The sequence below is a fragment of the Vitis vinifera genome, chromosome 12 (assembly GCF_030704535.1).
Source record: "Vitis vinifera cultivar Pinot Noir 40024 chromosome 12, ASM3070453v1".
Classification (NCBI taxonomy): domain Eukaryota; kingdom Viridiplantae; phylum Streptophyta; class Magnoliopsida; order Vitales; family Vitaceae; genus Vitis; species Vitis vinifera.
In genome coordinates this window covers 24,157,771-24,181,219 of record NC_081816.1, presented here as the reverse complement: position 1 = coordinate 24,181,219, position 23,449 = coordinate 24,157,771, and the positions used below count along the sequence as shown (strand labels likewise).

Sequence of the window (23,449 nt, the reverse complement as noted above, 5' to 3'; positions counted from 1 at the left end):
TTTAGATAATGCGAGTCTTCTATTCTATCTTACATCACTTAAATATCAAAAAATTTAAGTTCAAAGAGTTTGATTTATCGTGTGAAGAAACTATTCTCCAAAATTACTTAAACACTTAAAAGAATTTTTTATTCAAAATGATATTAGAATATATAATAGAAAAAGTAATTAAAAAAATTAACAAACTTTATATGATGGGTCAGTTCTCATCATCTTTAACAAGGCTTCATCCACACATTTATAAAAATAGTGTTGGATTATATTCATTTCAACTATTTAAAGAAGTCTACACATGTAAAATGTACGAGTCTTGAACTTTTCATCAAAGAATCATTAGTGTACAACATTAAGTTTAATTATTTTTCTATATCTTATCATTTATCATCCAAAACTCCTCTCAAAGAAATCATTAGAAATTAAATCATCAAAGGTACATTCAAACTAAGAAAAATGATTGATTTTTTGACTATGCTCAAGAACAAACAGAATCACATGAAATGACACTTAATGTTTTTGTATATCCATCCAAAGTACCAACCCTTCAAATGGGTTCAAGAAATATAGCTTCATCCCCAACCAGCCAAGAAAAAAGAAAACATGATCAATCTGTATACCAAGGACTGAGTGTGGGAGGATAATGATAGAAGTGAGGTAGTTTTGAGGAAAGATGTTCCACTCAAATGGGTTGTTTTTAGAGGTTAGTCAACTTACTAAGGAAGGAGGGTTTAGGGTTTTGATGATTTATTTTCAAGGCCACTTGTTTTGGAGAATTATGTTGTGGGTACTCCTCTCTCTCTCTCTCTCTCTTTCTCTCTTCTTCCTTTGTCCTCTCCACTCTCTGACACACTGCTCTCTATATGGCGTAAACTTGATGCCTGATAGTGCAAGCAAAGCAAGCACCCCACCTTTTTTATCTCCCTCCCTAAAACTCACTGTATTCCTCTTTGTCTGTAAAAAAAATCCCTGCTTTTTTTCTCTCTCTTCTCTCTTTTTGGCCCTCACTACTACTATAAGCTCTTGTTTAGTGCTTCACTAGCAAAACCCACCTCCAAAACTCTCTCCTCCGTTCACATCCTCCTCCGTTAACATCCTCCTCCTCCCTTCTCCTCTCTCACCACCCCCACTTGTCATTTTGTTGGTTGCATCTCCTAACCCAACTCTTTGCCTTCTCTTCACTTACCACCCTTGTCTTTAGCTGTGGAAGGTGTTTAAGGTCGCAAGAGACTATGTATCAGAGTGAAGCCGGTGTTGGGTAATCTAATCTTCTTTCTGCTGTTTTCCAATGGTCTGGATGCCATTTTCTTTTCTCTCTTCCTTCTGTCTTCATTTCTATTTCTAGTTGGGGAAAGAATAAAGAAGGTTTTCCACAAGTCATCTCCCCTCCATCCATCATTTTCTTTTCTTGGCTAGTCTGTTGTGTTGACCACCCTTCTCTCTCTCCCTTTCAATGGTAATAGTGTAGAGAGAGAGAAGGAGCTAGCTAGTTTAGTCTGTTTCCTTATCTTGGTGTTGTTCTCATTGCCAGCTCCAGTCAACATTGCTAGCTGAATTTTCTAGTTAGTTTTTATTTTTGTCACTGACCTTAGAGGAAACAAGATGGATATTCAAAATCTAGGCGGTTGAAGGAACTCCCTAATGTTGCTTTCTTCTTTCCATTAAAGGTCTGGTCTTGTGGAGTGTCCCTTTGGGTGCAGCAGACCCCATAAAGAAAAGGTCTCTCCAGCTCTCCCTCTCACATGTCCAAAGCAGCTGCAATTCAATTGTCTGGGACCAAAGCTTGTGTCTGAAATTGTGTGGCTAGAGTGGGTCATTGTTTTTGGGGTTTGGAAGGAGGAAAAGGGGTTTTGACATATGGAGTGATGAGTCCTCATAACTGTGGGTTTCTCTTTTGCTCCTAAAAGAGTGGGCAGTTTGTTAAGAGAGAACTCCTAGGAATTTAAGGGCTGGGGCAGCTAGCAGGGCAACCACTTTTTTAATTTAATGATTAAGGCCCTCTAATTCTTTTGGTGTCTTGTTCCTCCCTTCTCTTTTGGTCTCCAAACAAAGTAACAAGACAGAAACAAAAACAAGGAACAAGGAAGAGAGGAAGTAGTGTAGCTATAGAGAGAGAGAAATGGAACTAACAAGTCAAGAAGGGGAGATCCCAATTCCAATAAACAGTGCATATGGAGGTGGTGGGGGACATGGGCATGGGCATGGACATGGGCACATGATCCATCATGATCCTGCTCCCCACAACCACATAATTCATTCTTCAGCACCCCAAATACCTTCCAATGGCCCGCCCATACCCTCAACTCTGGAAGACCATGTGCCCTACAAAAAAGCTGTGAGGTACAGAGAATGCCTGAAGAACCATGCAGCTGCCATGGGAGGGAATGCCACTGATGGGTGTGGTGAGTTCATGCCTGGTGGGGAGGAAGGTACCCTTGAAGCCCTCAACTGCTCAGCCTGCCACTGCCACAGAAACTTCCACAGAAAAGAAGTTGAAGGTGAGAGATCCTCCTGTGACTGCTTCCACTCCCCACACCTCAACAGAGTCGGGAGGAAAGTCATTTTGGGCCACCACAAAAATATCATAGGTCCAGAAGCTTTAGGCTACCCTACCGGAACTCTCATCTCCTCCAGACCACCTCCTCCCCACCAGATGATAATGTCCTACAACATGGGGTCCCTCCCCTCCGAGTCTGATGAACAAGAAGATGGTGGTGGCGGTGTTGTTGCCAGGCCTCCCCAACTTGTCAAGAAAAGGTTCAGAACAAAGTTCAGCCAGGAACAAAAAGAGAAAATGCTCAGCTTTGCAGAGAAAGTTGGTTGGAAAATTCAGAAGCAAGAAGAAGCTGTGGTGCAACAGTTCTGCCAAGAGATTGGTGTCAAAAGACGAGTCCTCAAGGTCTGGATGCACAACAACAAGCACAACCTAGCCAAGAAGACCCCCCTTCCCTCCTCTGATGATTAAATTCTCCATTTTACTTACTATCTGCTGCTTTCCTCTACTAGCTACCTAGCTCAAAAGTCTTTTTTTTTTCTCTCTCTCCCTCCTCTTTTAATATCATTTCCTTCTCATTTGGATCTGTTTCTTGAGCTGGAAAAGAAAAAAAAATAATATGGGGCATGTAATGTAGCTTTAGGCAAATTGGGTTTCAGTTGTGGGTTATGTTCTTGTCCAGTCCCTTCACTGTAGGAATGGATTGGAATACTCTTTCAGGTTGTTCTATGTATTAATATTGTAATCTAGGCAAAAGTTTCTTAGCTTAATTTAATCCCTTCTTCCCCCCTTTCAATTCTCTTCAAACTCTCTAACGTCTCCTTCACACCAAATCCTAATTTGCTAATCAAGATGGACCCTAAGCCCCCATTACTTGTGCTTAACACCAGCACTAAGTTCCTTGAACTACACTTTTCGCCTAATATAGGATTAAGCATCAGCGCGGGCAATGCTAATTAATCAAGTTATGTTCAATTATAGTAATAATAATGGCATGAAACCATCCAATATTAGCAATGATTAGGCATAAGAATTCACTAAAACCTCAATGAAGCATTGCAATGGTGCTTTACTTATGGTTCATCAGTGTTGATACAAAGTCTGATCTGCAAATGACAAATGATATTCATTAACTCACATGCACGACATGTGCTAATAATTGCATTCATCGACGAATCGACACAATCTATTGGGTGTACAAAGTCTGGTGTGGGCATAATTCATGATCAGTTTCTCAATAATGTCTGTATCATCATCACATGTTTCATTGAATGGATGAGGTTTAAGACCCTGCCTAACTCTACCAGTCTTATAACTCCTGTGTTTTTTCACATGGATAGCTAATGTTATTTTGTATGGTCATAGAAGAAGTATATCTACAAGATAATTTTCAATTATAATAGCCTTGGCCATACTTCACAGGCTTCTAAGTTCAATAGGCCATGATCAAGTTATGGGAAGAATCACCTCTAACTCGGGCATGTCAGGAATTCAAGCTAAAACAAGGTGGTGCTACATTGTTCTGCCTATTTATCATTTTTGAATCAAAAAGCTTGTCGTCGAGCTTTATAATGGTATAAACTGTAATTTTATATGACCCGTTTGTATTTTGGTATCTCCTCAAATTCAAAAGAAGAGAATATATCTCTTTGCCATTTTTGAATCAAATAATTTCAACGGCGTTTGTATTGGTATCATTTTGGAAATCTCCTTAGAATCGGCAAAGGGTAGATCTTTGTCATTTTTGAATCGAAAACTTCCCCATTATTTCTTACAATGATATAAACCATAATTTTAAATCAACTATTTTCGTTTTGAAAAATATTTTCCATTCAATAAGAGGTATGTCATAGATTCAAGCTAAGACGAAAGGGGAAGAGTATTCCTCATTCCTATTTTTTAATCAAATAGCTTTACTACCCATGTTTATAATGGTATAAATTTTAATTTTATATTACAAATTTACAAGAATACCATTTCTCCTGCACCAAGATGAACCCAATTCTCCATTGTAAACTTTTGGGTTCACACGCCATGTGTTGTTGAAATTAATAATTTACCAAAAAAAAAAAAGAAAAAAAAAAAAAGGAAAACAAATAGGGGATCTTAAATTACCAGCTACCATGTAGGATGTGAAAATTGAGGAAAAAGGAACCCCAAAGCCCCCACAATTATTTTGGGAATGAGACTGGTTTTACCTCTGCAACTTTTTACCCTATATCTACACTACAAAAACAGATTCAGTTTCACTCCAACATTTAAGAGACCTATTAAATATGGAACCATGATCTTCTGAGCCCATATTTAATATGCCCTTGAGGACATATTTAATAGACCTTTGCTGTCCCTGAAATGACTCATCTGCCCACATCTACCCCAAAAAATTGGATAAATGTCACACTAAACTCGAACCAACCATATAATAATGTGAGTATATGTCTACATTTTTGTTTATGGTCAAGTCAATCTCCATGGTTCTAGGTCCTTGTTATGACACTCCTGTCACCAAGGATTTAACATGGCCTTCCCAAAATCCCAAGACTTCAACACTCCCTCCCTCACTAGTTAGGTTAGGAGAATAAATTTTTCATTTTTTCTCTTTTGGATTTTTCCATGATTTGGAAGGTAATTAACTAGATCACATTTGGAAGGTAATTCCATCAAAGTACTTCCAAACATGATTAATATAGATCCAATTATTAGGCCATGGACAATGGAGGTACCCTACTTCCAAATTTCACCCATACTGAATCACATTTTCTTTATTTTCTAGTTTAATCTCATTTCTTTATACCGAATTACATTTCTTTCTAGTCTAATTTTATTTGTTTATACCTTAAACTTACATTTGTTTGTACCTTCATTGAAGGGTTCACATTTAACCCCAAGTACTACCTTACAATCTTCCACAAAGAGAGAGCATCTCAAACTAACATTTAAATGATAACAGAGAGTTAAGTACCCAAATCTTTGTAGGAGAAGCACAATGATGAGATAGTTTAGAAGGCAAATCAGTGGGTTGGTGCTGATTAAACAATAAAGGAGGATTAACCGCTCCTTACAGTATAGAAACAGACTCGCACAGTGCGATAGGCATGCAGCAGACAGCTAGGACAAAGAGTAGATGTGACTGTGTGTAAGTCAATTGAACTGATGGGAGTACTATTGTGAAGCCCTTGTCCATGCCGTGAGACCCTTGTCCTTAGCGTTATGGAGGGTAACATTTTGGCCTTTTCTTCAGACTTCTAGGATAACAGTGTCTCACATCATTCATAGATAGTTCTCCATCTTGAGATTTCGATCCTATAAATCAAGTTTTGGAATTTGGGTAAAGAAGAATATCATTGATATCAGAAAAAAGGTTACATTGTTCTCTAAACATAACAAGGCAAAGTGGGTTAAAACTTAAAAGGAGGAAAATTGGCAAAAATAGAAACCTTAAAACCCCAAAACCCTAAAACAAGAAGGGCACAAACCAGAAGACCTCCAAAACCTATTCAAAAGACCAAATGAAGTTGATGTGTATTTGTGTAGTATTACATTCATAATAACAGCCTGTTTCGTCTGAAGTTGTGGCGGCATATAGGAGGCAGGCAAAAGCAGTTAATATGTATTGGATTGAGCACAGAGCATGAACTGAGACAGAATTGGGTGCTCAATACAGAGAACTGACCAGCTTTATAAATGCCATGGTTCCCATGGTCCCATTGGTGTAATGTGCACTTTCATTCCATGCCTTCATGATTTTGTTTGTGGAACAGTTTGAGAGTATCAGTGGTAGTCTCAGCACTTGGTATGGCACGCCCAACTCGGAATGGAAATTTAAGAGTTTTGAACATAACTTTCCAGTTAACCAGTTAATACAAGCCGAGCTCGGCCAGGATTAAGAAGTGATTCTGACATTGTCCACCCCTACAAGAAGTCAGATAAAGTGAATGTTAGAAAAAAGGCATAACCATTTATAGCATTTCGAGAATCATCATAAAACATAACCCGTCCAGTAATGTCAGCAACATTGAAATACAAAACATAAGCTTCATGGCTTGCTGATGGGAAGAGGCTTTGGTGTTAAGTAGGCTAGTATTTGAAGTTGGCCCAGTTGAAGCCAGAAGCCATATGCTTCTCAACTACAATGACCAAACACAATTATTTCCCAGGTGCCTAGGTGTCATTTGGGCATTATCTCCAGGCAGCTCAAAGGATAACTTCTAACAGGCCGTATGGGCATATTCTCTGTAGCCACCCATATAGTAATGCTGCAATATTGAACAGAAAATGACACATTTATTTTTTACTTCCACACTTTTTAATCCACAGTGGTACTATGACTGCTACAGTAATTTCTAGAAGCCTATTTGGGGCTATATATCAACCGGGACCACTCATTTCACAATCTCTCAGTTACAGCATAAATGCCATATTTGACATTGTCAGGAATTATCATAAACTTCCAAAAGAAATATAGGAAAAGGTACCACAAGAGTAAGCTTCCTATTAGGTGGGGCGGAAAGCTCATCATCAAAAAAGACACCTAACGGTAAGCTGGCAATGGGAATAGACACAGCCACAAACTAACTATGAGTCATATAACTCTACAATGAAGATCATGACATCTTGATTTCTACTCACCTGTTCAGCAGCTTTACTCTTGAAAAGGCCATACGAAGTGGAGACCATTTTACATGATTCCGCAATATGAGCTGCAAGATCAGCAGTTGAGGGCATAAGATGTGTAGAATCATAGTCCTGCTGCTTCGTAGGAAAAGATTCACTCCCATTTGATGAAACAATAAAATGCAGAAGCATATGCGCCTGTTGCAGAAGTTAAATCCATCTTAATTCCCAATATGTGAAGAAAATTTTTTACTCATCACTGTAATATGTATAGGAAACAAAAAAAAAAATGTATATCTACAAATTGCTCACATGGAAAGCAGCTTTTAGAATGTCATCAGACTTTGCCTGATCCTTCAGTAACGCATACACTTTACCCTTCGAAGGATTATATGTCACTAGATATCTCTCTTTCTGTCACCAACAAAGAGGATATACACAATTCACATGAAAGTGACAGAAATAACACATTTAAAGGGGATATTACTCAATCCATCTCTGTGTGTGCACGCACATGAGAGAGAGAGAGAGAGAGAGAGGAGAGGGGTTTAAATGTCACTAGATGTTTCTCTTTCTACCAACCAACAAAGAGGATATACACATTCCACATGAAAGTGACAGAAATTACACATTTAAGAAAGAGGATTTTACTGAATCAGTCCTTCTGTGTGTGTGTGAGAGAGAGAGAGAGAGAAGAGAGAGGTTCCCATTCCAGAGATCCATTTGTGCCTAAAAGGAGTATACCTCAAACAGAGGCTCTATGGAGAGATATGAACCAGCATCTTGGAAAGCATCCTTAAATCTGGATCCTGCCAAAACGTTAGATTGAATGCATGGAAACTGAATCAGAGGAGAACAAAGCATCATGACTCACAAGGAAAAGAATAAACAGTAATTCCCATACATACCAAGAACGATAGGTTTATCTTCCAACCATGGAAAACTGAATATGTTTTCCTTCATATTGCCCTCCTGCAATGAGGGTACTCGCCCTGCAAAAGGAAATATAGCACAATTAAGCCATTAGATTAATGAAAATGCCCATATAGTGCTCACGTATAGGAATTCTAGTAAGAATTTAATCAAAGAACCATAAGACCATGGTAACTTAAGGAGAAAAATGAATCTTTAAAGGAAAAAAAACCATCCTAACCTGTCTTAAGGAAAGAGTCTATAGCCACAGAAAATCTAGCACGATTCAATGTATGCAACACTACAGACTTTACCTGGAAAAGACCATATTGAAGCAATTAGCTGTTAGCAAAAGTATCAACTTTTAACAAACAAGATTAGAAATTCAATATGTGTGTGGGGGGGGGGGGGGGGGGGGGGTGTGATTTGGTAAAAAATACAAAAAAGAAAAAGGAATTTTACTGCTCATACAAAATCAAACCTCTTGGTAAGAACTTAAGACATATCCACATGAAAGGAGTGCAAATGTGGTCACCAGTGACGGATTTCTTTTGGAGATCATGATACTCAATCCAGTTCCCAGCTTCACAAAACAGAAGGTTTACTCACATTAAATTCGAGTTAGAAATATATCATGCTTAAGAGTGTACACCAGAGAACAGAATATAATTACCAGCCTAGTATTACATTAATCCACAATTCATAGTTTGGTTCAGTTTGCATTTTATTTCCTCCATCAAGTGAAACATAACCAACAAAGCCACACAACACTACACACAATAGTTGTTTGATTAAGAGCGCTACAATGTTGATTAATTTCCCAAGAAATGTAGTGTGCATATGTTTCATGTTAAGTATATATTCGATAATCCTAATTATTATCAAGGTCATCCTCAATTCATATGTTTCTTCTCAATCAATCTTACATATACATACTTTCTCCCACGCATTGAATCATTTTAACCTATCATTGCAATGCTCTCCTGACACAAACGAACTTGACTGAAAAGGTGAGAACAATTATTTCTTTTGATATTTCCTAGAATAACTGCCACTCCTTTTCACATGGAAAGCTAAGTGAAGGCAAGTCTCTAGTGTTTGTCATTCCACTCAAAAAAATATCACACTACTGAACTCAAATTGAAGAATATGCAAGGGAAACACATAAGATTCTTACCAAAAGCAATTTCAAGTTCAAACAGATTGTCTTAATAGTTGAAATGAAAAGTAAATATTTACATTTTACACAATAATAAATCTACCACACACACACACATGTTAAATATGATGCAATGTTCATACTTAAAAAAATAAATAAATAGAATTAATAACAATAACAACTTTGCAGCACCAGTCATCAAAAAGCACTAAAGATGATTAAAAGAATCCCAAAACTCCTAACAAGAATTGAGCTCAAGTCTTTCTATTAAATTTCCCTGTAAGCATAATTAGCTCATTTCACTTCTTTTCTTAATTTTTTCTTCCCTTTTTTTTTTTTTTTTTTTTTGAAACGTTCTATGACAAATTTCTTATAGGAAGATAAATAAATAAATAAATAAATAAATAAAAGTAACAATTCAGACTACCAATTTTTTTATTTATTAAAATAGAAAGAGATTTCCAAAAAGATTTAAACAACAGTACTCAGAAGAAAAAAAAGAATTCCTCCACAACATAAATTCCTAACATAGAAACAGTTCAATTAATATAACAGGAACACTTTATTTCTAAAAGAAAAAAGAAAGGGCATGTAACTGGACGTAATCACACATTAGTACACTCGGTGATTTACCAAGGGTCATGAGCCACCTAAATTATTTCTTAAACCTATATGAAATGAGTACAATGGTTGGGATTTAATCACCTAATAAAGCTTGTATGTGTGTGTGTTCAGGTGTGCTTGTGTGTATAACAAACAACACAACAAACCCCAAATCAAAATGAAAGAAATCCTCTGAGCTGTATCTCAACATCATTTTTATGGTTCCTATAATTTGAAATTTAGAAAAATTTTCAGTCTTTTTTTCATCCATACACATTTACAGAGCTGTTCTAGAATGTTTAAGTCATCAGCTAGGTTCTGAATACACAAATGTTCATACATTTTGATCACACGCAATGACATTCTGGTGTCAAAACTATTTCAGGCTCCAAAAGCATGTCATATGTCATTTTGCTTTCCAGACACCCAAACCCGTATTCATATCCTTGATATATGCATATCATCTTTGGAGATTGAAAGTTTAACAAGCGTACCAGATCAGCAATATTGCCAACACATTCTCCTTTAGCAGTGACATCTCCAATGTTTTCTCCTTTAGCAAAGGCTTTGTAAATTGGTGTGCGGGTTGATGTTGACGTTACCGCAGCAACATTCTACAATTAAACAAATACAAATATGAAGCAGCAGTGGTAACTTGACAACATATACCTGGCATATTAAGAAAACCATCAAACCTTGGCAACATTTGCAGCACAAGCCAAAGGCAGAAAAAGGTGTGGAACAGCTGCAGTTGCCAACTCTACCCCAGCACCCAACTCCATAAGGAGATCACCCGCCAATCGTAGCTGAAACACATCACAAATTTTAAGAAAATGAATAATATATGTTAATTCAGTCCAGTAAAAGTTGACTTCAAAATCAACTAGTGCTTAGACTAATTTTACCTGTTTTAGATCATAATCAAACTTCTTCCCTTGCCGTGCAAAAAGCATTTTCCCAACACGACCAGCACCATCCTGCACATATAATGTAACTTTAAATTCAACAAATATCATTTCAAATGCAATTATTCCATGAAGCTAAATTCAAACTGAAAAAAGAAGGCCATAAAGCAAAACAAAAAATGCCAAGAAAGTAAGGCAAGGTACAAAAGAACAGTGCCAGAGTCTAATATAGAACACTTTTCGGTCAAGGACCATTGACAAAAGCCTACACAACAGGTTGACTGGCCAGTCAGTATAAATGTGGATTAGGGATAAATTTTTCTTTCCTAGATACAAGTAGTAAAATGTTTGAGGTCAAGGACAATAGGAAGTTCAAAATAAAACCTCGCAAATAATACAAAAACCCATAAACAAGAATCATTTATAAAAATGATTCACATCTTCATGATGAGATGTTAGGACAACTTTGATAGTGACCTATAATCCAGTGTTTTAAAAGGCTATAGAGGCTTACACCTTGAAGCTATAGCCTTAGTATAGGGTAATCAAGGCTTAAGCCTCACCTTGTTGAGGCTTATAGCCTTGAGGTTCAAGCCTCAAGGCTATTAAGGCTAAACCCTCAAATATTCAAAAGGTTTTGATGGGTTTAGAGCTTTTATGGGTTTTTTACATACATTTTATAAGAGTTTTAAGCCTTAATATTCATTGGTTTCAATGAGTTGTGCTTTTACAATATTTTGGTTAGATTTATAAATTTTCTCTTGCATCTAAGACTAAGGTTTAGACCTTTTAACAAATAAAGGCTTAGTTGGCTACCAATTAACCCTTCAAATGGAAAGGAAAAGAAAAGATTGAGAAGAAGAAACAAAGGATAGGTCATTGTAGTGATTGAGCTTATATATGATTATTATCTTATTATTAATAGATAAAGGAAAAAGGAACACCATAATTAACGGATGATAAAGAAAAATGAGTTGCAACATTAACACTGAATGAGAGGACAATAAAACAATTACATTGGAGGATACTGCTAGTGATAATGACGACATTTTTGAAATTATTCGATAAAGGCATGAGAGAGTAAAAGAGACAAAGAGGAATTAAATTAGAAAATATTCACGGGCGATGAGAGAGAGTGAGAGTGAGCAAGCGAGCAATGGCAATGAGGGTGAAAGCCGAGCGGAGAATCGTGGGAAAAGGAAGGGGAGTAGCTTTGTGGTGGAATCGAAGGTGTTTGAAGTAGGAGTCGAGGAGAGAAAAGGCAAAATCCAAGTTAACATCGTGGAAAGCAAGGGAGGGGTCTCGTCTTGGGCCCGTCTGGGGCCGGCGAGCGTGAGGTTTTTTACAGAAGGTTTGATACAGTGCATAAGGGACGGGAAAGAAGGAAGATGGGAAGGGGATGGAAGGAAAAAGGGAGAAGTTACTCCCTGGTGAGAGAAGCCAACAGGGCAGGGTGTTTCCTTCGTTTAGGGGTTACCGATATGGAGAAGAGGAGATTTAGTATCTGCATTCTGAAAGGCAAGGGGGAGAAGGGGGGATGGGCTTCCATGGTGGAGTCCTTATGAAATATGGGATTTTGTTTTGATAAGAAGGAGAATAGGCAAGAAGAGAGGGCCACGGGAAGGTCGTATGTGAAAGTGGCAAAGGGACCAAGGAGCAGGGATATTACGAGGGTTAGAGTAGAGGTAAAGGGGGAGGAAATAAGTAAAAATCTGAGCAGATTGGAACATTGCTTGGTAGGAAATTGGAACCCTAGTTCAGCATGAGAAGAAGATTTGGAGAGATTAGGGTGGTTAGTGGCAGGTGCATGGGGATTGAAAGGAAAATTAAGTTTGGCAAGGCTGGGAAAGGGACGTGTTCTTCTGGAGTTTGAATTTGTGGAGGAAGCTAGATACGTCCTCGCCTTTGGGAAGAGATCAGTGGGAGGGCTTCAGATGGGTTTGGAGAGATGGAGTCCAAAATCAGGGTGCTCAACTGAGAGAGAATCTAGGAAGCTTGGGTAAGGATTCTAGGTCTCCCAATTTCGTTGTGGGTTCCGTCAATTTTGAGAAGAGTGGGGGAAGCGTGCGGTGGGTTTTTAGGTGTCAATCCTCAGATGGAAAGGATGGAGGAGCTTGAGTGGGCTAGGATTCTAGTAAAAACGAGTGGTGATGACCTGCCGAGTTCGTTGGAGATCGAGGTTGAGGAAGGGATCTATTCCTTGTCTCTGTGGTGGGAGATCTCGCCATCACTGAGGAAGAAACCGGAGGACTATCGAGTTTGGCCTAGGCAACAGGATGGGGAGGTTAGGGATGACGGTGTAACATGCACTGGGTTGCGTGTGGGAGAAATGATAGCTACGAGGCCCGAGGAGCAGCTTCGCTCAAATGATGTGACTGGGGGGCAGGTAAGAGGGGTAGGCAGTGAAGAGTTTGAACACCGAGCCCATATCGGGCGGGGCCGGTGACCCGCCTTTATTCTGGATCTTCGGGTGCTGGGTTGACCCAGTCGGGCCTGGCTGAGGGTCTCGTGGGTTTGAAGTGGGCTGATGGGCCCCCCGCGCAAGGCCCTTTAGCTATTTTAAAAGGGGCTGCGTCTGGTGGTGTTGGGCCATCTGAGGGGTGGGCCACCGATGGGTCGAAGATTTCACCTTGTGGGCCTTTAGTCTTGCTTGGGGGCAGTCCTAGGCCTTCTCAGGCCCAACCCCACGACAGAGGGCTCCCTTTGAAGTTTTGTTCCCCAGCCCACCTGGCTTGCTTTGGGTGTAACCTGGAGATGGAATTTTTAAAGTGCCGAGAGAAGGATGAAAGGAGGAAGCAGCAGCCGGAATCCCAAAGTTCAATGACAGACTGTGCGTTAGTGGAATAAGCCTCAGGGTATGGGTCTGATTTAAACTCTTGGGGTTTAAGGGTTTCGAGGCCTTTTCATTCTTCTCCTTTTTCTTTTGGTCGGACTCCAGAGGGGGAGTGTTACGACCATTCTAGGGCGAGGATGGAGAATCTTCAGGAAGGAAATATGCTGAGTTTGGCAGTTGCAGAAGGGTCCACGGTGAGTGGTAAGGGTTGCTAGGTTTTGGTTGAGGTTAATTGTGCCGCAAACGAGGCAGACAACTTGGAATGGAATTCGGCTCGGGCTGAGCCCTAAGAAATCAGAGGCGAGAAGGATATTAATTGGGAGGAAAGCAATCTGGCCAAATTTAGTAACTTTTTGGGATTTCCAACAGAAGGCCTGGAAAAGGAAATCTTGGGTTTTTTTGATCAAGATCAGGAAAAGGTGGGAAATGATACACAGCAAAGGTAATTTGGCAAAATTGAAATTCGAAAGGGAGCTTAAGAGGCTGGAGAGTTCAATCAATTATGAGGGGGAAATTAAGAAGAACTGTCATCTTAAGGGCAGAGGGGGTCAACTAATGATTGGATAATGAATCTCAAATTATTGAGTTGGAATGTGAGGGGTGCGAATGACAGTTCTGAAAGGAAAATAATCAAGTCTTTGGTCAGAAGACAGAAGGTGGACTCGTTTTGTATCCAGGAGACAAAAATTCATTTAATGTCTAAAGGGGTAGTGAGAAGTTTAAGGGCGGGAAGATTCTTAGACTGGAAAGCTTTAGATGCTTCTGGATCGGCAGGAGGTGTCTTCATTTGCTGGGATAAAAGATCTCTGGAAATCTTGGATTGGGAGGAGGGCCAATTCTCAATCTCCTGTAAATTCAGGAATGTTGAAAACGAGGTAGTCTGGGTGTTTACTCCTAGTCTATGGTCCTTTCACCAAAGAGAAAAGGGAGAGCCTGCGGGATGAATTTGGGGCAATTAGAGGAATTTGGGGAGAACTCTGGTATGTAGGGGGTGACTTTAACATTATTCTATCCCAAGGGGAAAGAAGTAGACAAGGGAGGATTACCTCATCTATGAGGAGGTTTGTTCAGGTTATAGATGATCTCGAGCTTGTTGACCTCCCCCTGCAAGGAGGATCATATACTTGGAGTGGAGGTCTCTATAATCAATCCTGGGCCAGGTTAGACAGATTCCTTATGTCTCCCAGTTCGCTTGATCAGTTCAGCAATGTGATCCAGAAAAGACTGCCTCGGGCCATATCGGATCACTTTCCTATTCTAATTGAGGAGGGTGGCATAAGAAGAGGTCCTTCACCATTGAGGTTCGAAAATATGTGGCTTAAAGTGGAAGGGTTTAAAGACCTCATACGGAGCTGGTGGCAGGGGATGTCGGTCAGAGGAAGGGCTAGTTATAAGTTGGCTACAAAGCTAAAGGTGACTAAACAGAATTTAAAAACCTGGAATAGGGATGTGTTTGGGAGACTGGAATGTTATAAATCTGCAACTCTTCAGCAAGTGGAATACTGGGATCAGGTGGAAAGTGAGGAGGCTGACAAAGGAGGAAATCTCTAGTAAAAAAGAAGCCAAAGAGGGCTATGCTAAGTGGGTAAACCTGGAGGCAATACACTGGAGACAGTTATCAAGGGAGTTATGGCTAAGGAAAGGGGATAGAAATACGGGTTATTTTCATCGTATGGCAATGGCACACCGAAGGAGGAACTCCATGGACAGAATAAAAATCAATGGGGTGTGGTTGTCAGAGGAGCAAGAAGTAAGGACAGGGATTGTCAACGCCTTTAAACAGTTGCTCACGGAAGACTCAGAGTGGAAGGCGGATATAGGGGGGATAAACTTTAATCAGATCAGTCAACAAGAAGCGGAAATTCTAGAGCTTCCCTTCTCTGAGGATGATGTTTATTCAGCTCTAATGGACATGAATGGGGACAAGGCTCCAGGACCGGATGGCTTCACTGTGGCCTTTTGGCAATGCTGCTGGGAGTTCGTGAAAGAGGAGATTCTAGAGATGTTTAAGGAGTTCCATAAGCAAAATTCTTTCCTCAAGAGCCTCAATAACACGTTTCTGGTTCTTTTACCCAAAAAAGGAAGGGCGGAAGAACTGGGGGACTTCAGACCTATCAGTCTTTTGGGGGGGCTGTACAAATTATTGGCTAAGGTGATGGCCAATAGGATTAAAAAAGTGATAGGAAAAGTGGTTTCCCCGGATCAGAATGCATTCGTCATGGGTAGGCAGATTCTGGACGCCTCATTAATTGCAAATGAGGTGATTGATTCTTGGCAAAAAAAGGGAGAGAAATGCCTAATTTGCAAATTGGATATTGAGAAAGCGTATGACAGCGTTAATTGGCATTTCTTGATGAGGGTTTTGCAAAAAAATGGGGTTCGGGTCTAAGTGGAGGGAATGGATGTGAAGTTGTATCTCAACTACCAAGTTTTCAGTTCTGGTAATCGGAGTGTCTACTGGGTTTTTCTCTAGCTCTAAGGGGCTACGGCAAGGTGATCCCCTATCCCCATACTTGTTCGTCATGGGAATGGAAGTGTTGAGTGGTCTCATTAGGAGGGCTGTGGAGGGGGTTTTATTTCTGGGTGCAACATCAGGCAGGGTAGTGGGCCGGCTGCCAATATTTCTCACCTTCTCTTTGCGGATGACACAATAGTTTTTTGTGAGGCAAAGAAGGACCACTTGACTCATTTAAGCTGGATCTTATGTTGGTTTGAAGCTGCATCAGGGTTAAGGATTGATTTGGCTAAAAGTGAAATTATTCCAGTAGGGGAGGTGGAAGAGATTGTTGAGATGGCTGTGGAGCTTGGATGTAAGGTAGGCTAATTACCCTCAGTCTACTTAGGGTTGCCCTTGGAGGCGCCAAATAAGGCATCTTCCGTGTGGGATAGGGTGGAAGAGAGGGTGAGGTGGAAACTTGCCCTTTGGAAACGGCAATATATCTCCAAAGGTGGAAGAATCACCCTCATAAAGAGTACGTTGGCTAGTATGCCTTTGTATCAACTATCCCTGTTCCGTATGCCTAAGATAGTGGCAAGAAGGCTAGAAAAGTAGCAAAGAGACTTTTTGTGGGAAGGGGGAAATATGGAAAGAAAAGTCCATTTCGTAAATTGGGAGATGGTGTATGCAGGTAAGGAGAAGAGGGGGCTTGGCTTGAGGAAGCTAGTCCTCTTGAACAAAGCATTGCTTGGTAAATGGGTTTGGAGATTCGCTCGGGCCAAGGACAAGTTGTGGAAGAAAGTGTTCATGGCGAAATATGGGCAAGAGGACCTTGGTTGGAGGACTAAGAAGGCAAATGGGGCGTTTGGTGTCGGGATTTGGAAGGAAATTCTGAAGGAATCTGATTGGTGCTGGGATAATATGGCTTTCAATGTGGGAAAAGGCACCAAAATCAGATTCTGGACTGATCCTTGGTGTGGGGGTGCTGAGCTGTCCCTAAGATTCCCTCAGCTCTATGTCGTGGCTGTCCATAGGAATGCCACGATGGGAGAAATGTGGGACCAGAATTCTAGTCAAGTAGGCTGGAATTTAAGGTTTTTCAGAGATTTCAACGATTGGGAGTTGAATTTGGTAGGTGAATTACTTCAAGCATTAAGGGGCCAAAGGGTTACCTTGGAGGAAGACTCGGTTTTTTGGAAAGGAGGAAAAAACGGACAGTTTGGGGTCAAGAATGCGTACAGCTTGTTGATCAGCCCCATTGTCTCTATTTTCCCCAAAAATGGCATTTGGGTGGATAAAGTCCCAACTAAATTAGTGTTCTTTGCGTGGGAAGCCGCTTGGGGGAAGGTTCTTACCCTTGATAGACTTCAAAAGAAAGGATGGCAGCTTCCTAATCGATGCTTTTTATGTGGTAGCGAAGAGGAAAATGTAAATCATTTGCTCATTCATTGTACTGTGGCCAAAGTGTTGTGGAAGATTGTTCTTGGTTTGTTCGGTGCCCAGTGGGTTTTTCCAGAAAGTGTAAAGGAGGTTCTACTCAACTGGAAGGGCTCTTTTGTGGGTAAAAAGAGGAAAGAAATTTGGAGATTCATTCCGTTATTTATTTTTTGGATGGTTTGGAATGAGAGGAATAGACTAGCTTTTAGGGGGGGGGGGATTAGCTATTCAGAAACTTAAAAATTCTTTTGTTTGTAATGTGTGGGGCTAAGCAAAATTGTATAGTGGAGTGGAGACGCACTCCCTAATAGGCTTCTTGGAGTGGTTAGCCTCCAAGTAAGGGTTGGTATGTTTTTTGTCTCTTTTTGGTTGTGAGGCCTTTGCCACTCTGTATACTCCATGTATGCTATGTGGCTTTTTTGCCTTGTGTTAATATATGTCGTGTTTACTTATCAAAAAAAATATATATATATTGAAAATTACTTATAATTAATTTGATTATTATAATTTATATGGTTTTCTTATTATTTAATTTTCATGTGATTTTATTAGTATTTTTCTGATTTTTTTTTTTTTTTTTTTTTAAGTGGACGGTTACACCTTGTTCCACCTCAAAGCTTATGCTTCAAGTCATTTGGGCAAAACGCCTCAACACCACCTATAACCTTTTAAAACATTGCCTACATCTAATTCAAAGTTATAGAAAATTATCTATTAAGCATAAATTTAACCAAAAATAGGACATCAATATGGATGAATGGCAATGTAAGAAAAAATTAGAACAAAAGTAAATTCATCACTAGAAATTCAAGGTGACACTTTTGAGACAACATGAGATACAGCCATCTAAAATAGTTGGCTATGTGATACAAAGACCCATCATTACACCAACATGGAGGAGTAATTGATTCAAGCTGAAATAAAAAGAAATGATAAAAAGGAAGCCTAAAAAGAGGGGGTCAAAGTAATGAGAAGAGACATAGATTGCCAAGGATTTACGACAATATGCTCAATATGAAGATAAATGAGAAAGGATTCACATGACTGAACCCAAGTAGCTAAGTCAAGGTTTTTTTTCCTTGTTTTTCTTTTGATCAAAAACAATAGATGTATTAATTAAAAGTGAATAAAAACATGAGAAGGATGAGAAATCCTCCCCATGATATACAAAACTGGTCAAAAGACTCGAAGAAACATCCACTATACAAGGAGGGCTATACAAAAGGAACAAAAAAACTTATACAAGTATAACATCTCCTGAAGCTCATCTATGAACCCCAACCTGTAGGCTCATCTCCCGAGTCATGGTTTTAGTGAATTGAGTTCAGTTGAATCAGAAAAACTAAAAGATAAAAATAAAGACAGCAAAGGTGCAGATGAATAACAGTACTTTATTCCGACCCATGATGGATAAGAGAGCTCCTCTCCTCATGAACAAAACCCATCTCATACTGGAGCTGAGTTGGAGCAGGCAGGACCACTGTAATTAAGGTTTTGGTCCTAAAATAGCAGACTAAAAGTGGAATCATTCTTTGTGATCGGAAGAGAATAATAGATACCATACTCTCCTCTACAAGGGACCAAGATGATATAATCTTCCAACAAGGCCAAAGATACAAAGGAAACTAAATTACACAAGTTGTTGAGAGGTAATGATAACCAGGAAATATTTATAAAAAATGATAATAAGCAAAACAGCCATAGGAGGAGCTATGCCTCAATTGACGTGGTAAATCAATGAAGAAAAACAGGAGAAAGATTTAGGGGTACCATCCCTCCTTTTCCAGCTGGCTGCATCTGGAGAGAGAATATATCAGAACTTTCAATTGTATTTCCAAGTTGAAGGAAGTTTTACTACACTAGGTATAAGCATGGCCTGAGGTAGGGTATTCAGGCGGGAGGTGCCTCCATCAGCAACTTGGGTCATACTTTGGGAGAAAGAATCTTATTGTCTCTTGCTTTTCTTTGGAGTCTTGATATGGCACAGTTTGAGAATACTCTCTGTATGCATTGATTGTGGCCCCTTTGGCCTTTTTCAACTTTCAACTCTTTATCCATTAAAATAAGGGAACAAACACTAAACATGCATCAATTAATTTTCTTTTATGAGATTACTATTGCCAGATTCCACAGGAAAAAAATAAGGCAAGCAATCAGGCTTCCCAAAAATAGTTCCACGATGATAATAAAATTGTAGTTACAAGGGCATTCCTAGAAAAACTAATATTAATATAGCACGACCAATAGGATAATAACATGTTAGTACTTATCAAAAAAAGGAAAATAACATGTTAGAAGACCAACAAAACTTGTTTTTTGAAAATGAAATTAGATTATTTGCTAATTTCAAATGTACAGATGCCATGTGCACCTTGAGAATCCAGTTGATAGCAACAGCCCCAGGAGCAGATCGGTTTCTAGAAACTCCAACTGAATTCAGAAGTGTTTGTGTTGTGAAAACACCCATTGCTCCGCCAAAGAAGTGCTACAATGAACATGAAATTCATCAGTATTGTATTTTAGGGCAGCAACCCCACTTCACATAAATTAGACGTAGAATGTTTTGTAATATTCATAATATCCGTGTTCTCCAAATATGAGATGGCTCTCATTTCCTAAAAAAGCCCGCCTTTATGGTATAGCACCAAACGTAAGAGAATACCTTTAAAGCTCTCCATGACATGTATGGCACATATGAAGGAGTAACACTATCCGGGAATCCCTCGGGCACCACATAGGATCTTATGAATGACATCAACTCCTGCACACCAAATTTAGCATATAAGCCACATTACTGCTGACTTCACAAGCTGCACATGAACGTAAACCTCTATCTTCCAATAACCAAAGAAAACAAAAAAATGTAATTGTGTTTCAACAGAAAAGGACAAAACATACACCTGTCCACCCCATACAATTGGAAATATCATACATTGCCCAAGTGTCCCTGTTTCCAACCTACCGCAATTTCTCTCCCTAATTTTTGATACCAAAATCTCAATCTCTTCTTATGATTAAATAGACATTTTTATTATAGATGATCTTCTTAAAAAAATGATTTTTTTATTTTTATTATAGACCATGCATTCTTATTATGCTTTAGAGCTACCCGAAATTTTAAAAATTGCATTCATATATGTAATAACCAATCTTGATTTATATTAATGATTAATCATTACTAAAGCATAAATTTTTTCGGGTGATCAAAACCTATTAGCACATCTGCATCTTCGGCAATGTAGGCAACACAACAGAAATCAAATCATGAATGAAATGTATATATTAACCACTAATGACCATAACATGCCAAAAAAAAATACTAATTTGCAGGGAAAAAGATTTGGAAAATTTTTCAGTTTTCTCATATTCACAATTGCTTAGAATGTAAGCAATGCATGACCATGATCAATAATTCAATAATTTTCCTGCATAAACAGTGAAAAGCTCAAGATTCTATACTCAAATTCCAGCATCAGACCCATCAACATCTTGAAGCAACATAAATTAATCAAATTTAAAAGCAAGAAATGAACAATAAAATGAAAAGCCAATCGAATTCAGAATTACATCAACCGGAGCCTGAGGAGTCTGCGAGCAGACGGCGCGCAGAGAGCCGTTTCTGCCCTGACCATTGCCGCCCTCGTTATCAACCACGTAGTTCCACCGCCGCCCATTGATCTCCTCGCAGCAAATCAACCTCAGACTCGCGTCCACGAACTGCTCATCCACAATCCCAAGGTTACGAGCTTCCGGAGACGACGCAACCGCAGACGGCGCCGGCGATGAAGCAAGACTCGCGCTGATGCGCAGCGTTTCTCGAGCAAGCAACCGCGCATCCTGTGATGTGGCTAGGGTTTGCGGCGAGGGAGATTGCTTGAGCTTCATGGGAGGCATGGTGAATCTCTGTGATGGAAAACCGAGGCAAACTCAAATGGGTATTAGATGGTGGAGAGATCAATCAATGGAGTAGGGGGTATTTGGGAGGAAGGAAAATGAAGGAGACGGGAACGGAGCATTGGAAATGACGAAGGTGACGGGGCATTTAGAAGCAATGGCAGGTGAACAGCATTTGGAAAAGGGGGCGGAGAAATCGAGACAGCCACACACAACTGTGCCTCTGGCGGTGTAGTGACGGGTGGGCTCAGGGACTTTGTGTGATTCTGGTTTTTTCTGACACGTTTACGGTGCGATTCGCACCTAGTGCTTTTTCTTCTCTCTTTTTTTCCCTTGATTTCCTTTATTTTAAATTTTTAAGTAATGAAAGGAAAACGTCGAATAAACATGATTTTAAGATTGCATATATTTAAAATTAGTTATAAATTTTATTTAATTTTTATATGAAAAATTAAAATACAAGTAAAATGAGTTTTAAAATATATATAAAAATATTTTATTCTTAAAATTTTTTAAAAATAATATAAAAATAAGTTAATAAATTATTTTTACATTCTTTTTTATTTGCTTTTTTTATTATATAAGATTAACTCACTTAAAATATATAATTTGTGACTATTTTTAATTATTTTTTATAATAATCTAAATATGTGAAAATAATTTTCTTCAATATTAGCCAATTTTCTATGATCTATTTTGTTTTGATTTATTTGTAATAACCTAGAATCAATCGTTTAGATATTGTTCGCTTTGATCACAAATAGATCCTTATGTCTAAGTTTATACTTGTATAATACGAGAAACTTTATCATTTATCATATCACAAACACCCCCATCAAAACATCACATCTCTGTTGTATTCTATGAAATCAAACAACAAACATCATATACAGGGCCAAACAAACTCTACATTGGGGTCAAAGATTGACTCTGATACTATTTGTAACAACTCGCACTCAATCTTATAGATATTGTCCGTTATGGGCTCAAAAGGATCTCATAGCTTTAAAAAACATTTACAAAATTAAACTGAGTTCATACTTATATGATGTCAGAAATTTTCTCATTTATCTTATGTGAGATATCATAGTTAATTCCCTATTTTGTTTTTCATATTTTTAAACATTTTTAAACCATCATAGAATTCACAATGTTTTTGTTGATATATGAACTTGACATTGAACGTCGGGCATGTTTGGTACACTATAACAAGGAGTGGAAATAGACATCTCATTCATTCTTATGTTTGGATAACTTAAATGACAATGAGAATGAAATCGAAAATGATCCAAATGGAAATGAAATTCCACTTGATTCTCTAATGTTTTTTAGATTAGTTGTTTTTAAAAAATAAATTTTGATTTTGATTTTGTATATAATGTAAAGTAAATTTAATTAACGTAAAAAATATATATCAATAAATTAAAAATAAATAGTTTTTAATAAAATACGAATATTAATAACATAATATTATACTTTTTATAAATATTATAAAAATATATATTAACAATGATTGATTTATCATGTTAAAAAAAAAAAAAAATAATTCTTTAGAAACAAATTTTAAAAATAAAATAAAATAGAAAATTATTCTTTCGATTTTTTAAAATTTTCACTAATGAGAGTTAAAATAATTTTAAAAATAATCACAAAACTGAAAAAAATAAAATTATTTTTTTAAAAAATGAATAATTTACAATTGGACCGACCAGCTGGGGTGTCCAAAAATTAGTAAAATAACGAGCCATTGCTTCCACTTTAGGCACATGTGCCACGCAGCCACATCCACCTGTTTATTACGATGTGTCGTTAATTCGTTTTCTCCCATATCAACTTTACACGGTGGACTACGGCGCTACGCCCACTAAAATTGAAAGCAACGCATCCATCATCATCACTCCATCTTTGTCGAAAATGTTTTTTTTTTTTTTTTTTCTTAATTTTAAATTTAGGACGGATTTGAAAATTATTATTCAAAATAGTTTTATGTCAGCTATGCCGTGTAAAAAACCAAAAAGATGGTTCGCGGTGGACCAAAAAAGGAAAAAAAAATATGTTTCACTACAAAAATGATAAACAAATTGAGCTTATTTCGAAATTGTTTTCAATAATAGTTTCATATTTTCTGTAATAAAAAAAATGAAAACAAATTAAAAATATAAATATT

At 38.3% G+C, this 23,449-nt stretch overlaps 2 protein-coding genes across 2 annotated transcripts; one reads left to right on the top strand and one right to left on the bottom strand.

The window, feature by feature from the left end:
* Positions 1 to 849: 849 nt before the first annotated feature.
* On the top strand, positions 850 to 3,258 carry LOC100247287 (zinc-finger homeodomain protein 4). The gene has a single exon (XM_003633364.4). It carries the CDS (start codon positions 2,114 to 2,116, stop codon positions 2,957 to 2,959), a length of 846 nt encoding a protein of 281 aa, XP_003633412.1. The 5' UTR covers positions 850 to 2,113; the 3' UTR covers positions 2,960 to 3,258.
* Positions 3,259 to 5,811: 2,553 nt separating this feature from the next.
* Positions 5,812 to 21,535, bottom strand: LOC100267802 (protein root UVB sensitive 6). Its single transcript, XM_003633366.4, has 13 exons — positions 20,956 to 21,535; positions 20,051 to 20,149; positions 19,760 to 19,873; positions 10,682 to 10,753; positions 10,472 to 10,582; positions 10,271 to 10,390; positions 8,496 to 8,597; positions 8,256 to 8,328; positions 8,011 to 8,094; positions 7,847 to 7,911; positions 7,415 to 7,516; positions 7,118 to 7,300; positions 5,812 to 6,400 (listed from the first exon to the last, which is right to left on the bottom strand). Exons 1-13 carry the CDS (start codon positions 21,280 to 21,282, stop codon positions 6,338 to 6,340), a joined length of 1,515 nt encoding a protein of 504 aa, XP_003633414.1. The 5' UTR covers positions 21,283 to 21,535; the 3' UTR covers positions 5,812 to 6,337.
* Positions 21,536 to 23,449: the final 1,914 nt, after the last annotated feature.

Bases quoted from the DNA above. Each gene is read 5' to 3' on its own strand.
- LOC100267802 (XM_003633366.4), bottom strand. From the start codon at position 21,282: ATGCCTCCCATGAAGCTCAAGCAATCTCCCTCGCCGCAAACCCTAGCC. The intron at 20,150-20,955 runs GTAATTCTGAAT...TTTGGTGTGCAG, and splicing joins CTCCTCAGGCTCCGGTTGAT to GAGTTGATGTCATTCATAAG. The intron at 10,583-10,681 runs GTAAAATTAGTC...GATGTGTTTCAG, and splicing joins TTGATTATGATCTAAAACAG to CTACGATTGGCGGGTGATCT.
- LOC100247287 (XM_003633364.4), top strand. From the start codon at position 2,114: ATGGAACTAACAAGTCAAGAAGGGGAGATCCCAATTCCAATAAACAGT.